The sequence below is a fragment of the Ammospiza nelsoni genome, chromosome Z, assembly GCF_027579445.1.
Source record: "Ammospiza nelsoni isolate bAmmNel1 chromosome Z, bAmmNel1.pri, whole genome shotgun sequence".
Taxonomy (NCBI): domain Eukaryota; kingdom Metazoa; phylum Chordata; class Aves; order Passeriformes; family Passerellidae; genus Ammospiza; species Ammospiza nelsoni.
Genome location: NC_080669.1, coordinates 85,859,259 through 85,875,956, shown reverse-complemented (window position 1 = coordinate 85,875,956; position 16,698 = coordinate 85,859,259). Strand labels below are relative to the sequence as shown.

Sequence of the window (16,698 nt, the reverse complement as noted above, 5' to 3'; positions counted from 1 at the left end):
ATGGCTCCCACTGCCAGAGGGCAGGCACAGATTTTGGCACATTGGGAATTAGGAATTGCTGGCTGGGAGGGTGGGCAGGCCCTGGCCCAGGGTGCCCAGAGCAGCTGTGGCTGCCCCTGGATCCCTGGGAATATTCAAGATCAGGCGGGACAGGGCTTGGAGAAATCTGGGATAGTGGAAGGTGTCCCTGCCCATGGCAGGGGATGGAATGAGATGATCTTTAAATTCCCTTCCAACCCAAATAGTTCAGTGATTCTGTGATACTCCATCTTGTCTACATTTGGCTTTGAAATGCTGAGAACATGATGCTGTGTGTAACACATGATAGTGCTGCTTCTTCATAAGTTGGTGCTGCAGTTTTTAAGTATCACTCTTCCTAGGTTTTTATTCTGTTTTGAGTGTGTTCCTTGTTCATGATATTAGTACTGACAGCTTTCTGAAGGCTTTATTTTCTTTATCCAGAATGTTTGTGGGAATGATTTGAACTACCTGACAAAGTGGAAATGTTTTCCTTGGTTCCTTGACCTCTTTCTTTTTGTCCCTATGGACAACCATATAGAGCAAGGACATGACTGTCAAAGCTCTTTGAAAACACTGAATTAATCAACCAGTGTTCTGTAAATCCAGTTAAATCTAAGTGTCAAGTGTGGGTGTGCTTCCTGAAGGGAAGGCAAGTAAAGATTGCCAGGAAAAGCAATCCCAGAAGAATTACTGTGCTGTTGTTTTGGTTTTGGTTCAGCCCCCTGTCGAGTGCAAGGCAGTCAGACCTTCAGACTGCTGCCTAAGAGAATCGGTTCCCTGCAGGAAGGTGGTGAGTCATGGATGACACTGCTGTTTCATTAAGGACGTGTGTGTGGTGACTGCAGTCTTCAGCCATCCCTTGCAGGTGAAATTCACTGAGAAACAATTCACTGGAGGTGTCACATGTGAGAACCCTGAATTCTCCAGTGCTGCGCACAACCCATTTCTGGTATTTCTGTTGCTATTACTGTGCTCACCTCTCTTAATAGCGGGGTGTGCCTGAGGATGCAGTTTGCAGGTCAGTCACATTGAGGACTTTTCCATTTCCATGCCACAGGAAAAGCTGTAATGCAATTCCTTTGAAAAGCTGGAATTCTTGTGAGCTGAGAGAAAAAGGCTGGCTCAGCTGCAGAGCTGCCAAGTGGTGGAGTGGAGCCCAGGGCCTTCTGACAACGGTAGCCCCAAAGTTAAACTTGTGCAGCATCAGGCATGGGGCAAGGCTGAGGAGCAGCTGCCATTTTCCCACCCCTGGGAGTGTTCCAGGCCAGGTTGGACAGGGCTTGGAGTGACCTGGTCCAGTGGAAGTGTCCCTGCCTATGGAAAGGTTGGAATGAGATGGTGTTTAAGGTCCCTTAAAGCCAAACCATTCTGGGGTTCTTTCATATGTGGCTTAAGCAGAATTTTCCTCTGTGTTAGTTCAGAACTTGATTTCTGTCATTCTTTTTCAGATGAAATCTCTTTCAACAATTGTGCCGTTTATTTTGCCTAGGAGAGTGAGAACTGAAAGGCACATCATACATTTTAAAAAAGAGCTGTGTCTGGCAGGGATGCAGGGTGATACTGAGAGATAAAGGGAGTTTATTCTGTATGAGGAGTGCAAGAGGAAACGTTGAGATTGTAGAGGGGAGAGGACCAGCGTGTGTTTGTGTGAAATATGTGGATCAATACACTGAGCAAATATGATTTAGTGATGCACTATCCTGTGGACATTATTGACTTTGAGGTAATTGTCAGGAGATGCTTATTATGACAAGTCCTGGCTTACAGAATTGCACTGATGTATTTTTAGCCTCTCACCTGCAGTGAGTCAGAGCTGTTTTATGATCAGAGGTGTTTACAGCTTTTAATACACCAGAAAACAGTATGAAGCCCAAGCCAGAGTAATTCCTTTTTTTTTTAAAGGACCTATGACCATATGTTCAGAGTAAAATTAGCCTTGAGATCAAGGTGTTCTTGATCAATAGTGCCTTGGTTTGGGCTGTTTTCATTTATGCTTTCTCTTAAGGCAAAAACATACAGATGTTTAGTAAAATTATATGTGATACTGCAAGCAAGTTTCCAGAACTGTAGACTTTTTCCTATTATTATTTCCCCAAAATTAAAAGCTTGTACTCATTTCACCTGTGTTCATTGTTACATTATCTGGGTCATCCAAAACTGGAGCACTGTGACCTAACTCCTGGGTTTTGCTCCTAATAAAGTGCTAGATCTACACAATTTACAGATTGGCTAATCACTGTGCCAATGAATTGGCAAATGATTTACAGATTATCAAAATCTTAGTTCATTTCCTGTGCTGTGTTTTTGGAAAGGAAGCTAATCTACAGTTTAGATTAGATTTGTGGGAATTATTGAGCCTCAAACTAATTGTGATTTTAAATTGATTAACAGTTTTAATGACACTGTTAAGTTTTTCTATGTATTGCTTGCTGAAAGTAGGTATTTCAGTAATTACCATGGTTTTAGAATGTAGCTAAGGGTTACATTCCAGACTTGCTTTGTTCTGAAATTACTGTTTTGAAAATATTTTCCTAGTCACTAAAATATTCTGTAACCGTAAGATGGATCTGGATCACAGAGTAACTTTGTTGTTTTGGTTTTTTTTTCCTGTCAATAGGTGAGATTGAGTAACTCTTCTTAGGTGTGTTGTGTTGATTGTTTTCTGTGTTGATTAAACAGTCTGTCCTGTGATATTTATAGATTTTTGCTTAGAAATGTTGAAGCCTTGTGCAAGAGCACAAAACCACACAGTGGTAGACAGTCTTCATAGGGCAGCTAAAGAACAGGGATTTGTTTGGTATATTTATTTTTATCTTTAATATTATGAAAATTAATATATTTAAAAGGGCTTTTGGAGTCATAATGCTGACAAATACTACTTTTGGTGTTGGGGGGATTTGGGATGCAAGATGAAGGGATTCACTTGGTAGTGACACTGTTAATTTTTTGTTTTCTTAGGAAAAAAAGAAAAGAAGTAATGAGGAGCCCCAGGTACAAGAGCCTGATGATGTTTTCCTGCCTCCTGTGGCAGAAGGGTCTTCTCAAGCCGTGAGAGTGCAAGTGGAACATACTGCAGAATTCACAGAAATTCAGCTCAGAGATGAAGTAGAAAATAGAAGAGCTGTAACTGATGTGTCTGACACCCCCCAAAATCATTTATCCTCAGCAAATGAAGGGGCTCTGGCAGTGGCTCTGGAGCCTCCCAAAGATGCAGAAGAGGTCAAAGCTGATCCTTCCCAGGAGGAATGTGTGGGGGGTGTTGAGAAGAGCAAGTTGGACAAACCTCAGAGCCCTGTGGAGGCAGGTGCTAGTGGATCTAGAAATTCTGACTTACTGAGCAGTACCTTTCAGTCCAGTACTGCTCCCCCTCTGTCAGTGATGGGCTTTGTGCAGGGCAGAAGAGCTGAAAACCGACCAGACTTCAGAGATCCTCTCTGCTGCTCTTCAGAGAAGCTTCCCCCCAGCACCTCCCAGCGCCCCGAGAAGTGCAAGGCGCGCGTTGCGCGGCCGGCGTACCCAGACCTGTCCCTGGAGCTGTCCTACGAGAAGCCCACCATCGTGGCAGTGAAGCCCCTGCTGCACCACGAGAGGCTGTACCCAGAGCTGCCCTCCGAGCCAGAGCTGGTGCCTTTCACCAGGGAGCAGCTGAAGATCTTTGAGCCCTGCTCCTGGCTGGAGAATGTCGACTCCTACGCCGAGGAGTTCGAGAGCGTGGCTCACCAGGACAGGCACGAGTTCTACGAGCTGCTCCTGAACTACATGCGCTGCAGGAAGCAGCTGCTCTTGGCTGAGGCAGAGCTGCAGGCCATGGCAACAGACTGCCAAAATGTGAAGGGGAGATTATGGACTTTCAAGGAACAGCAGAAAACTGTGCAGGTGCTGTTGCTGAAGCTGCTTTTGAGCCCAGACTATTTGGAAGTTAACTTTACTTGCCAGGTTTATCATAGTTGAGGTGTTTTGTTGTAAAAGAATCACAGAATGTTAAGAGCTTGGGGGGGGGGGGACTTAAAAATCATCTAATCCCAACCCTGCTTTCTATGGGCAGGAACACCTCACACTAGACCAGGTTGTTCAAGGCCTTACCCAGCCTGGCTTTGAGCACTGCCAGGATTGGGGCAACCTTCCTGGGCTGCCTGTGCCAGTGTCTCACCACACTCACAGTAAAGGGTTTTTTTTCTTAATAACTAGCCTAAATTACCCCTTGTTTCAGTGTAATCCCTTTAGTCATTGGTTCCTTGACCTCTTTCTTGTTGTCCTGTTGTGTAGTAACAGAACTACAGTTACTGTTGCTACAGTTCCTGGTGAAGAATCCTTGTCCAGCTTCCATTTAAGCCCCTTCCAGATACTGGAAGGTGCTGTGAGGTCTCTACACTCCTCTTTTCCAGGCTAAGCAGCTCCAGCTTTCTCAGCCTGTCTTTATAGGGAAGGTGCTCCAGTCCTCTTACCAACTTCTTTGCTTCCTCTGGACTTCCTCTGGCTCTAAAGTTCCATGTCCAGAGATTATTGCCTTTGCTTTCTGTCTCTCCTCTGAGCCCCAGTACTTCAGAATATCATCCTCTTGAGACTTAAGACAGTTTTTTTGTTTGATTTTTAACCTCTGATGTGTGCAGGGCAGTGGGATGTGTGTTGGTGATTTCTTTTTGGGTCAGAAGGGATGAGCTGTGTACACCCAGTTCTGTCCCTGGTGTCAGGTGAAGTTTCCCAGCACTCCAGGCAGACCTGGGGGACAGTGGTGGAGTGGCTGTAGCACTGATGTCCCATCTGGCCTGATGCCAAGGGTAGGGACAGTTTCCATTGATGTCATTCCTGCTGCAGGGAGCTTGAGTTGTGCTCAGGAGCCGCCCCAACTCAGAGGGAGCATTAGGGCTCCCTAATCCACTTGCAGTAACTTGTTCCATAAGTGTAGCTGTGGTTTTTCTTACCTCCAGAATGGGCTTGGTACTCTGTAACATTTTTGCCTGCAAACCAGAGAGGTTTATGGAGCTCTTTGGGGCACACATCAGAAAAGTTTTCCTCCAGACTCCTTCTGTGGCACTTGCCTTTGGAGCTCAGCATTAATATGGGAATGAATGAAATTGTTCTGATGATGTTTATAGCCCACACGTCATCAAAATTGTCCCGAGGTGCTCTACACCTATGCATAGGGTAGATTTTACTCTTTCTGTGAGTGCACTTCACCAGAGTTGAGGAACTGAACATATCTGGATACTTTCCTTTTTCTTGGGGAATAACACTGAACCTCACTAGATTCTAAGGTTTGCAGTGATCGTTTTCTGTACCAAAAGCAATTTTGGCTTCACTCTTGCATCTTCTAATGCCACAACAGAGTTGTGTAAGATTGCTACTTGCTTTATTTCGTCTCAATTCACTATATATTTATTGTGTGTACAGAATAATTGTTGTCTTTATACCAATTTAAAATTCTTACTCTACTAATTTAGGAAACACAGGGATGCTTTCAAGGTAAGCTTTTGCAGTGCTGGCTCTTAGGAATGTTTCCTTATTGCATAAAAGATTAACAGGAATGTTATTTATTGTAGGAATAGCAAGAATATGATTTATTGTATTTTTCTTGTGCTGAAGGAGTAGAGATGAGGCAGAGGAAAATATTTTAAACATGCAGTAGGGAATTGCTGCAAATTATTTGTCCTGGGTGTTTGGGAAATATTTATCTCATTCCGGCGAATGTTTTAGTTTTAAAATAGCAGGTCCAAATATTATGGAAATCTGTAAACTGAGAAGCAGGTGCACTCACTGGGAGTGAGACACCTGGTTTTGTTCACATCTCTCAGTGCTGCAGGCAAGTAAATTCTGGCTGTTTCCAAACCGAAGTTACTGAGGGTTCATGAAATATTTTTCTTCAGAAATCAAGGATATGAATCTTCAGTGGTTGGCACCTCTCAAAAGCACATAGGATATTGCCAAATATTTGTCTTTTCCATTTATGAAATGTCCCCTTTTATGAAAGCCTTGAAATCTGTTTAAGAGAGGGTTATATCGTGATTGATTTCAGTTGTGCTGACCCAACAAAATGTCAGAGCTACTGACATAAAATATTTGCTCTCTTTTCAGGGAGTGTGTGCAGATCAGTGCAAGGTGACAGGCCACCACCGCTTCCAGACAGTGGAGCTGAACGAGGGCGTGCTGGGGGAGCTGAAGAAGCTCTTTGAGGCCAAAGCAGAGCACGTGCACCAGACCCTGGCGCTGCACTCGTACACCTCGGTGCTGTCCCGCTTGCAGGTGGAGTCCTATGTTTACAGGCTGCTCAGCAGCTCGTCCCTGCTGAGATCCGTGGCCCTGCAGCAGCAGGAACAAGGTGTGTTTGCTGTGTTCCCAGTCCTGCTCAGGGTGCCAGCACCTTGTGTGTGGCTGGAGTTCTGGGCTCTTGTCATGGAATTTGTGTGCTGTAGTTTCTCCCCTGTTACGAAAAACTGTTGGTCTTCTGTAGGGATCAGTGAAACTTTTTTCTCACAGGAAAATGTCCAATTGTCTTGACCTTATCACCTGGGCAGTAAAAGCTGAATGCAGAAGTTCTGCTGTCTGAGCTGCAGACTGACACTGATTACTGTACTGAAACACTGTGTGGATGGGACACCTAAATTCTCAATATTTTTTTGTCCAAGGCAATATCTGATACAGTTCTTTTTCCTAATTCTAAAACGAGCTGGATATTTTTCCTACTTTACTTTCTCTTGGAAGGCCATTTGAAATCTTAAGCTCTTAATATTTAGAACTATCTTTTTGGTTTTCATCCTGAGTGTTTTGTTTGAGTTTGTGCCAATATAATCTTTTAGCTAAAGTATTTCTCCTCCTCCTGGCCCAGATATTTTTCTTTCTTATTGCTCCTCCCTTTGCACTCCACCTCTCAGATAGTTTATGTGCATGGTAAATGGTTCTTAAAAATGATGTTGAGGGAAAGCCTTTTGTGAGAATAACCACAGTATATTCTTCTTATAATTAGTGTCCAGAGCTTAATTACAAGATTAAACAAAGTGCTCTTAAGTATTCTCTTCTGACAAATTTAGTGTTGAAATGTCTTGCTGTCTGCTCTCATACAGAGAGCAGTCTTATGTCCAGCCCCAAACCCATTTTTCATGCTGCTACTTCTTCTCAAAGCTTCATTAATTCTGTTTTTAATTTGCAGTTTCAAAGCAGTCAGAAAATCTCTCTTCAGACCTGAGCCATCTGAAGGAATGTATCAGTGTCCTTTTCAGCTTCACTCGCAGGGTTATTGAAGATCCTCAGTTTCACAGTGACCTTCTCATGTGGCTGCAGAGACTGGTGAGGGAGTAGACATGGATATATCTGATCCAACATACAGGATGAATTCAGGAATAATTTCTGGAAGTGTCACTGTTTCGCTTCCTGTCTTGTGGGCAATGTTTTTTTTTTATGGGGTTTGTTCTATTTGAGGAACAGAATCTCTTAGCAGATCTTTAGAATTGATTCCCTTGTCTGAAAAAATCAAGTAGCATTAGTGGGGATTGGCACTTGAGCAGCCAACACTACTCACAGTGAAGTTAATAATACTCATTGTGCTTTTACTTATTTTGAAATTAGAGCTGTTCAGACTTGCCATGTTGGAGAAACCTTTGTTCCTGCCAGTTTCTAAATGAATTAGATTTCAATGCAGTTGTAGAAAAAATAGTTACTTAACGCCAAAAAAATGGTTTGTGGCTCATAAGGCAAGCAAACAGATTTTAAATATTGTTCTCCTGTAACTGTGCTCTGAAAATGCAGGTTTGTTAGAAAGGGTGAGAAATGAACAATATTACTCTAGTTAGCAAGACTGTGAGGAAATGAACTTCAGGGTTATTTAGCTGATTTCAATACACTTCCCTGTAGGTGTCTGTGCTGCAGAGAATTGGCTGTCCAGGTGACCACCTCTTCCTCTTCAACCACATCCTTCGGTGTCCAGCTGGCATCAGCCAGTGGGCTTGTCCATTCATCCAGGTGTGAATGTTTAATTCTTTACTGCCAGCAGGTTGGAGTGGGACTGGCCTGGGTAGGGGAGGAGAGTGTCTTGTGCCTGCTTAATCCCTCATGACTGCCTTTCCAGATGTGTGGAATCATGGTGGCAGTGAGGGGTTTGTCAGGGAATACGTTTTTCCATGTTAGGACAACCATGTGCAGGTTGACATGGGAACACACTTCACTCTTGACTGGAGAGATTCCATGAAAGGGAGCCTTATGCACCAGGATTTGGGAGTGTTCTCTAAAAAGTGGAAGGCATACTTAGACTTCAGCTGTATATAAAAAGTGAGATTGGAGTCAGCTCTGTGCTGTGTAAGGGATCAGGAGGAACAGATTTTTTTGTATCCTATGCATTGAAGTGGGACTGGTTTCCCTGGAAAGTTCAGGGACAAAGGAAAGAGTTCACTTTGTCTAGGTCAGATGGATTGTGGATATCCAAAGGCACCAGGGTGTTTTTCAAAGAACATATTTGCCCTTCTATGAGGAGAAAACATTGGAATCTAGTTACAGGAAAATTTAACTAAAAGGAAAGGCAAACAATGCAGTAGAAGTATAGAGTAGAATAAATTAGCTTGGGAAAGGCCCTTAATACCATTGAGTCCAATTAACCTAATGTGGTAGGATTTTATCTTCCCCTGTGCTCAGTGTCTGAATTACCCCTGGTGCCCAGACCTACATGTGGCACAAAGAGAGAGGTTGTCTTTTATTTTGTGCAGCTTTTGATCTGGGTTTTTCCCCTCCCACCCCTCCTTTAATTTTTCTCAGTAATTCTTTTGGACAAGTCACAATATTTTGCCATGGCAATACTTTGTCCAGGGTGTGGATGCTGTCATTTATGGATTCTTCTAAGTCTTAACAAAAAGCTATGAGAAATGAGAAATGTGAATTTCTCTGCTGAGAATAATTTGCCTTTTGCCTATTTACATTTACTTAGATTTTTGCATTTAATTTCAGATCAAAGTCTTGGGTAACCCATCGGGTGTCTTTCATTTCATGCAATCTCTTGCCTTGCTTATGTCTCCTGTCAAGTAAGTATGAACATTATTTTATAAATATGTTCTGATTATTTTAGAATAGAAAACACAACCTACAATCTACTTGTAAAAGTCTGAAAGTTCATTGCAGGCAAAGTCATAAAAGTGGGCACAAATAGATTCACAGTTTAAATCAAGGTCTTTTTACTCATTCATCTTAAAATTCAGCCTTGGCAGTACCTCCTTTTGCTGTACACAGTATGATGCAGCTTTCTTTCAGCTGTGAAATAGCTGTGAAGACTGACAAACCCACACATTTTGTACTGTGGCTTCTGAAATATCTCTTGCTTTGCTGAGAACTGAAAAAACTGTGGCCTGTTTTTTATACTGTCTCCTCTTTTTATACTCTCTGCTGCAATAGAATCCCCTGAGTAAAGGTGTTGAGATGTTGTACACACTGATTGGGCATCTTGATATATTTTCATCCTTTTAAAAAAAATTCTAAAAAAATCTAGTAGAAATGTGGTGCTTAGAGAAGGTAGTTAATCAAATCACTCACAAGTGAAAGCGATTATGTTCTCCAGATAAAATACATAACTTGCCTCTCCCTCTGCCCAAATTTTGAGGTCAAAGAATCAAACTGGGTATTTAGGATTGTCACTGTGATCTTGATAGCTTGAGTTTGAGTTAAGTGGGAGTCTTGTTATTGAAAGCTGTTAATTTAAAGGGTTTTATTTTTACATTTAATTTCTAGAACTGGCTGGGAAAACCAGTGTATCCTGAGGGCACTGTTGCCAGTGCCCTTTGATACTTGTGTTTGTAACAAAGGCCAACTTAATGTGCCTGGGGTGCTGCTCCAAATGCTGATACCATAACTCAGAGCCTCCACAGGGTCTGCTCTTACTGGTAAAAGAGCTGAGGCTTATCTGTTACAGCTCCTGAATGTCAGGAACCAGGTTATCCTAGAGTCATTTACAATCACAGCATTGTTTAGGCTGGAAAACACCTTTAAGGTTGTTGAGTCCAGCCCTTAACCCAGAACCACTGTGTCCACTGCTGAGCCATGTGTCCTCTGGTGCCACATCCACAAGCCTTCTGAACGCTTCCAGAGATGTTGACTCCTCCACTGCCCCAAACAATCTCTTGTAGTGCCTGAACAAGTTTCTATGAAAAATTTTCCCTAATATCTAATCCAAACCTCCTCTAGTGCAAGTTGAGGCTGTTTATGGTCCTGTCATTTGTAACTTGGGAGCAGAGTTTGACTCCTCCACAGCTGTCCCCAGGGGAGCACTGCACTCCTGTCAGGAGCTGTGCAGAGCCACAAGGGCCCCCCTGAGCCTCCTTTGCTCCAGGCTCAGCCCCTGCCCAGCTCCCTCAGCCTCTCCTGGGGCTCCAGCCCCTTCCCAGCTCCGTTCCCTGCCCTGGACACGCTCCAGCCCCTCGGTGTCTCTCTTGTGCTGAGGGCCCAGAGCTGTCCCCAGCACTGGAGCTGCCTCAGCAGGGCCGGCACAGGGACAGGCCCTGCCCTGGGGCTGTGTCACAGCCTGGCTGGGACAGCCCAGGGGCCATTGGCCTCCTGCCCCCCTGGGCACCCTGGGCTCGTGTCCAGCCCCTGGCACCAGCGCCCCCAGGGCCTTCTCTGCCAGGCATTTTTCTGCTTTACTTGCTAAATTCTTCCTCTTGCATCTGGATTTTTAATATCTTCTGTTAACTGAAAGGTTATTAAATTCAGAATTTTTAGTTTTCTAATTTTTTACCCTTGATTTTTCACTTTAAACCAGAAATCGTGTGGACTTCATGTGCCATATGAAACCAAGTGAAAGGAGAAGTTCCTCTTCTTCTGGGAAGGAATCTGGGAACTGGACTCTGGTAGATGAAGGAGGAGAAGAGGTACAGAAGATTACTTCTTTTGTTTCTCTTTGTTTTGTCCTTTATGCTTTTGTTCAAGCTTTATCTTTGTAAAATGAGTGAAGAAAATCTGAGTTGTTAAGTTAAAAAGCATGATTTGAATTTACTTCTATTTTAGTCTCATTTATCTCTGTGGTATAACTAAAGTGGAGCTTCCAGTAATGAGTATTATCAGAGAGAATTCAAATATTTCAGTTGCTCCTATCAAAACTATAAATTAGTACAATAGTGAAGCCCTTTACTACTGGTTTTACTGTAGAGATACCGAAAATACCTGTATTTATCTATAGGATGAGGATCCTGAAACAAGCTGGATTCTGCTCTTGGAAGATGACTTGATTGCTCTGTTGTCACAGTTCCCATTTCACGAGCTCTTTCAGCAATTCCTCGGGTTTACATCTGAAGGTAAATCAGTTGCTAGACAGTCATTCTTCATTTTGTTTATGCTAATTATATTAATGACTGCCACTGCCAAGAGTGCTACTGTACTATGAAGCTCTCTGAGAAAAATAATAATGAACCTGTGCAGCAGCTTGCAGGCTATAGAGATGAGCTGGAAGTATATGCCCTGTGTATGGGATAAATAAAAACCTCATTGCAATATGCAAACCATTAGAGTCTTTTCCCTCAGTTTGGGTTTGGTTGTCAGTTAACTCCCAAAAGTGTTTCAGAGCTATTCTTCCCCCTCACCTCTTAGTTGTAATTGCTTGCCAGAGGTCTTATTACCTGCATAGTTTATTTGCACTTTCATACTTAGCAGGTATTTATTGTTCATGTCATAAACAAAGCATACATTCCAGTTCACAAGATGGTGAATTGTTGATTTGAGTGCTTGTTAAGTTACTTAAAAATCCAAAATTCACTTATTTTTTTGGCACTTATTTTTGTGTCTCTGTCTTAGGTGCTTATTTTCCTGAAAAAACATCTCCCCAGAAGATGATGAAGATTTTTGCCTTTGCAAACTCCTTAGTGGAACTTCTGTCTGTGGGATTAGAAACGTTTAACAGAGCACGGTACCGGCAGTTTGTGAAGAGAATTGGTCAGCTCATCAAGTAAGAGATTTTTTTTCTCTGTGGAGTGATTTAGTCCATTTTATACATACATTAGATATTCAGAGCTGCTGAAAAATCCCCAGAACCAACCATAAAACTAACAAAAAACCCCAAACCCCACCCAAATGGTTCTCAGGTAGGTTTTGCTCTGACATTGGGTCAGTTCAGCATTAGCCAGTCTGGGAATCTGAAATGGGGAATTGCAAAATGTAAATGCTTTTGGTACAGAGGAGCCAGGTAAGCTGTGGGGCATGAGGCTGATATATTAGTGATGTTGTTAGGCTTGTATTGTATACTCAATGAAACCCAACAAACAGGAATTCCTTCAATTTCTCCTATCTATAACCAATGTTACTGCTTTATTTCCTTTATTACTCAGAATTGTTTTGGGGTTTTTAATTTGCTTCCTGCAAATTGTCCTATTGTTGCAGTAATGTATTTGAAGCCTAAATACTGCTCTTTATTTTTAAATCTCTAGCATTTACTCTACATGGCTTCTATGAGTGTATTCTCAAGGGGGAATACAGTCAAATCAGAAACAAAATCCATCTTTTCCTTTGTGTTATGGAGGCAGTAGTTTTCTCAGTGTAATTATTCCCATATGAACTTTCTGCCATTTCATTGTGTACAGTTACCTTAAGTCTCCAAAGGTCACACACAAACTAGTTTGCTGTAACAGAATATTGTGCCTTGTGAGCTTGCAAAACCAAGGAAAGAGAACACAGAAATTTGACCGATACAATTTATATGGAAAGCTCCGGAACCCAGAAGGCAAAATGTTGGACATGTCTCTTGTGGCTAGACTCTAATCTGGTTGCCCTTGTCTGTGTTTTCCTGTGATGGTGACATACTTAATGATCTTTCTTTGTCTTGTTTGCTCTGCTGTGTAGGATGACACTGTGTCATGTGAGTGACCACTGGGCCCAGTATGTTAGTGGCAATAAACAATATGGATCAGTAGAACACCCCTACTCTGTGGAAAAATTGCAGCTGGAGTTTGATGAGCTGTTTTTTAGAGCTGTTCTACATGTTCTGAAGGCAAAAAGGTGGGTAATGTCTTCACTGGCTTAGTTTTGGAGGAGTTGAATACTTGAAACTGGGATTTGGAGTAACTTTAAATACTTAATGGTTTAAACAAGACTGAAATAAGTAGGATTTTTCAGTGCGTTGGTAGCATCAAGGTGGGGAGGAAGTAGGCCATGAATTGTAGCACCTGACAGAAGCTCTGAAGTCTTGGTCAGTTCAGAATGTGGTTGGCTCAGAATCTGAGGTGCTGATACACATCTTCATATTCCTTATTCTGCTACATAGCAGAGGTGTGGGCCAGAGATGTCTCCTTTGCAAATGCTGGGATTTATCAGGGTGGAGCTGTTCCTAAGTGCCTCTTCAAATCCAACAGGTTGGGAGTCTGGCTGTTCATGTCTGAGATGCCTTATGGAACCTTGTCCAGCAGCATGCTTTGGAGGCTCTTCTTTGTCATGCACTGTGCTGAGAACGAGCACCTGGAGCAGCTCTGCTCTACTCTTCAACCTGCTGACTACAAGCAGAGACTCAAAGGTAAAATTCCCCCACACAGAACCAATTCTAATCCATTCAGCTGCTGCTGCATCAGCTGTGGGTTTAACTCTTTGCAGCTGCATTGTTAAATGCACCCTTGGCAGCATGACTGGTCCTGTGGCTGCTGAAATGTCTTGGGCAGCTCATGGTTTTCCAGTACCTGTTTGCCCAAATTGTCATTTAACAGCAACTGATAGATTTCCTGTCCTGGTTTTCTCTGTGCCTGCCTCAGAGCTGCAGGAGTGACATGCAGGAGGTACCTCTTGTGTATTCTTGTATGACTTCCCATCTTGACCTTCAACAGTATTTGGAGAGTGAGGCTTAAATCCTAAAGTACAGACTTCTGTATCACTTAGGGTTGGTGTGGCAATTTTTAAATTTGTTGGGATTTTTTTTTTTTTTTTTTTTTGGTGACTGACTGTTGAGCTGCTGATAGTTTTAGAGTCCTCCTTTTTTGCTAATTTTGGCTTTAGTAACTCACATTGTGGGAGACTGTTTATCATCCTCACCTATATTTCCTTTATCTCAAGCCTTCTTTTCATGCATTTCTTGTCCTCATCGCACACTTTATTTTTATTTCCTCTTGCCTTTTGTCCCATGTTGATCTGCACAGTGAACGTGGTGTCTTCAGCCATAGCAGAACTATTTAGAGGCCAGCTGGAATGCTAGTTTCCCTCTGCTGCTGCATTAATGGATAATATTTCAGGACTTGATTGACAGGGGGCCAGGTAAACAAACAGTTTACTGCTCCCTGCTTTACAGCTTCTTTGCTGTCTTCAGGGAGAGCAGATCTCATTTTTGTCAGTTTTACTTCTCAGCTGGCTGGTATACCAGGTAGCTGTTACCCCATGTACCCAGTCTTGGTGGAGAAGCAGGAGGAAATGGTGATTCTGAGAGGTTACTGAGTATTTTGACTCTGTGCAATCTCGGTAACATTTAAGGTGATTTACACAGAAAGGGAGAGAGATACCAAGATTGGAGTTGTGTGCACTGGATGAGGTGCTCATCTGATAAGCACTTCCCAGCCAAAACAGTGACTGTTACACTGTGTCAGTAGAACATCTTTATTTTTGGTTTTGCTAGAAAATTTTTACTGTGTCTGTTAAGGGTTGCAATAACAATTTTTTTTTAATATAATTATCAGATTTTTTAAAGTATAATTGTCTTTTTCAGGCATTGTTTTGCTTCTAGCTAACTTTTATGTTTCAAAGTCCCTGGTATGCTGATTCAGGATTTCTTTATCCTCTTCATTCTCCTTAGTGAGTTCTGTCAGCATAATGCTGTTTTCCACCAGTGTCTAGACCTAGACAGGGAATATCAACAGTTCTTCCAGTGAAATCCATCTAATCTTCTGAAATGTTTTCTTTCAAAGGACACTAACCAATTAATGCCTAATTTCCTGTAATTTTTACCCTGGAAGACCATGACATTAACATTCTCTTGGTTTTTTAGTGATTTCCTCTCCCAAATTAAGCTTGAGAAAAGGGTGGTGAATCTGCAGGTGGAGCAAACCTTTGTAATTGATGGAAGCTTTAGGCATTAAGTGCATAGGGGGTGGGAGTAATGCATTTTTGGCATTACCTAAAAACAGAGGCCAGACAAAATTAAGGGAATAAAAAGCAGTTATATTTATTGAAGGGCCTTCAGGTACATTTTGGGCAGACAAAGACCCCCAGAGGCTGCACCCAAAATATGGTGTTTTTGTACAAAAACACATGGCAAGGAGTCATGGGTTTTCATTATAAGTTTGGTCCATTTGCGTATTGGGGGTTAATGTTCCAATTGCAGCTTCAGGTAACGAAGGCATTTACCACAAGTTTGCTCTCCCCCAACTCGTTTTTGTTTACTTTTCTCAGGGTCTGAGGCAGTAAGGTTGATTGCCATAATCCCTTGATTCCCAGGCCTAGAGAGGAATTGTTTTGTCTGATGGAAATGGGAAATCAGTAGCTAACTTTATATGGAGTTTAGGGTTATAAACTAAAGAATTGCAGGATTACAAATATATGAAAAACATAAAAGCTAAAATCCTAAGGCATCAGGAGCATGGTTGCTATTGTAGTGAGTGGCATCCCTGCCCATGGCAGGGATTTTAATCTAGTAATATTTAATATCCCTTTAATCCAAGGATACTATGATTTTATTTGTTGTCACAGTTTCCTTGCTGCCAGTAACAAGGTTTGAGAAGTTTGATTTTTAGGGCATCATGTATTTGAGTTGTAGTGTGATTAGAGGAAAGGAATAGGGTCAAGTACCAAGTTGATGGTGAAGATGTTACTTCTCCACTATGAGAGGACAGGATTTAGGGGGAGTCTCTCTGCTTCCTTATTCCTTGTCCCCATCTTCAGTCCCTTGCTATGCCTTGGTGTGGGTTTGAAGTCAGCTCACCCCTTCTCCTTCCTCACCGTCATCCTGCTGTGCCTTTAGACGCAGTAATGATGTGGTCATTTTTAATGTCCTTCTGCATCACATTAAAAAAAACAAAAACCAAACCCTAAAGTACAAGGGGAAACAGAGTTTTCTGTAACTTCTGCATTAAGGATAAAAAATAGCACTAGGAAATGGAGGTGAGTGCATGAGGCACCCCCTGTTTGCCTGCTGTATCTATCAGCAGTGTGGTTTCTCCTACTGTTTGGAAGAAGCTGTTTTCTGAAATTGCACAATCCTCTAGCATGCTGTTCCATGAGCTGTTTTGCTGTACAGGCCTGACCTTCTCAGGTTGGAGTACAGTTGCAAAATTCTTGAAAGCCCTTAAAATAGAATGTAACCTAAGTGCACGTGTTTGATCACAAGCATGCTGAGCACATGCATGTCCAGGTTAGGTAGCTGTGTGCACAATGGATTTTTTTTTTATGTTCAGCTGCTATGACAAAATCACTGTAAGCAGTGTCTGTTGGCATGTTGTGGGTCAGAGAAGGTATTTCACTCTGCAAAACTTTTTACAGTGTAAATGCTGCTTCTAGTGCTTGTTTTGCTGCACAGACTCTATTTCAAGTTGTTTGGAAGAAACAAAAAACCCCCAAAACATTTCAAAGCCCTGTACAGGTTCCTTTGTATCATTACCTTCCTGTTGTCCCACACCCTGAGGAATGGAATGTTTATTTGCTTTTATTAATATCTCTTCTGGGTTTGAAGAGGAAACTTGCTTTGAATTTGAATGAAAATATATCTTAGCCTTCCTGCCTGTGCAGGTTCAGTTCTGTTTTCAGAGATGG

At 42.3% G+C, this 16,698-nt stretch overlaps 1 protein-coding gene across 1 annotated transcript in view; it reads left to right on the top strand.

The window, feature by feature from the left end:
• Window positions 1-1,675: 1,675 nt before the first annotated feature.
• Window positions 1,676-16,698, top strand: part of EPG5 (ectopic P-granules 5 autophagy tethering factor) — a 52,911-nt gene continuing 37,888 nt past the window's right edge. The window contains exons 1-11 of the mRNA XM_059491974.1: window positions 1,676-1,744; window positions 2,980-3,897; window positions 6,094-6,337; window positions 7,166-7,302; window positions 7,867-7,974; window positions 8,950-9,023; window positions 10,751-10,859; window positions 11,168-11,282; window positions 11,779-11,929; window positions 12,820-12,975; window positions 13,329-13,486. Coding sequence (XP_059347957.1) covers window positions 1,676-1,744; window positions 2,980-3,897; window positions 6,094-6,337; window positions 7,166-7,302; window positions 7,867-7,974; window positions 8,950-9,023; window positions 10,751-10,859; window positions 11,168-11,282; window positions 11,779-11,929; window positions 12,820-12,975; window positions 13,329-13,486 — 2,239 coding nt within the window. The remainder of the gene's footprint in view (window positions 1,745-2,979; window positions 3,898-6,093; window positions 6,338-7,165; window positions 7,303-7,866; window positions 7,975-8,949; window positions 9,024-10,750; window positions 10,860-11,167; window positions 11,283-11,778; window positions 11,930-12,819; window positions 12,976-13,328; window positions 13,487-16,698) is intronic.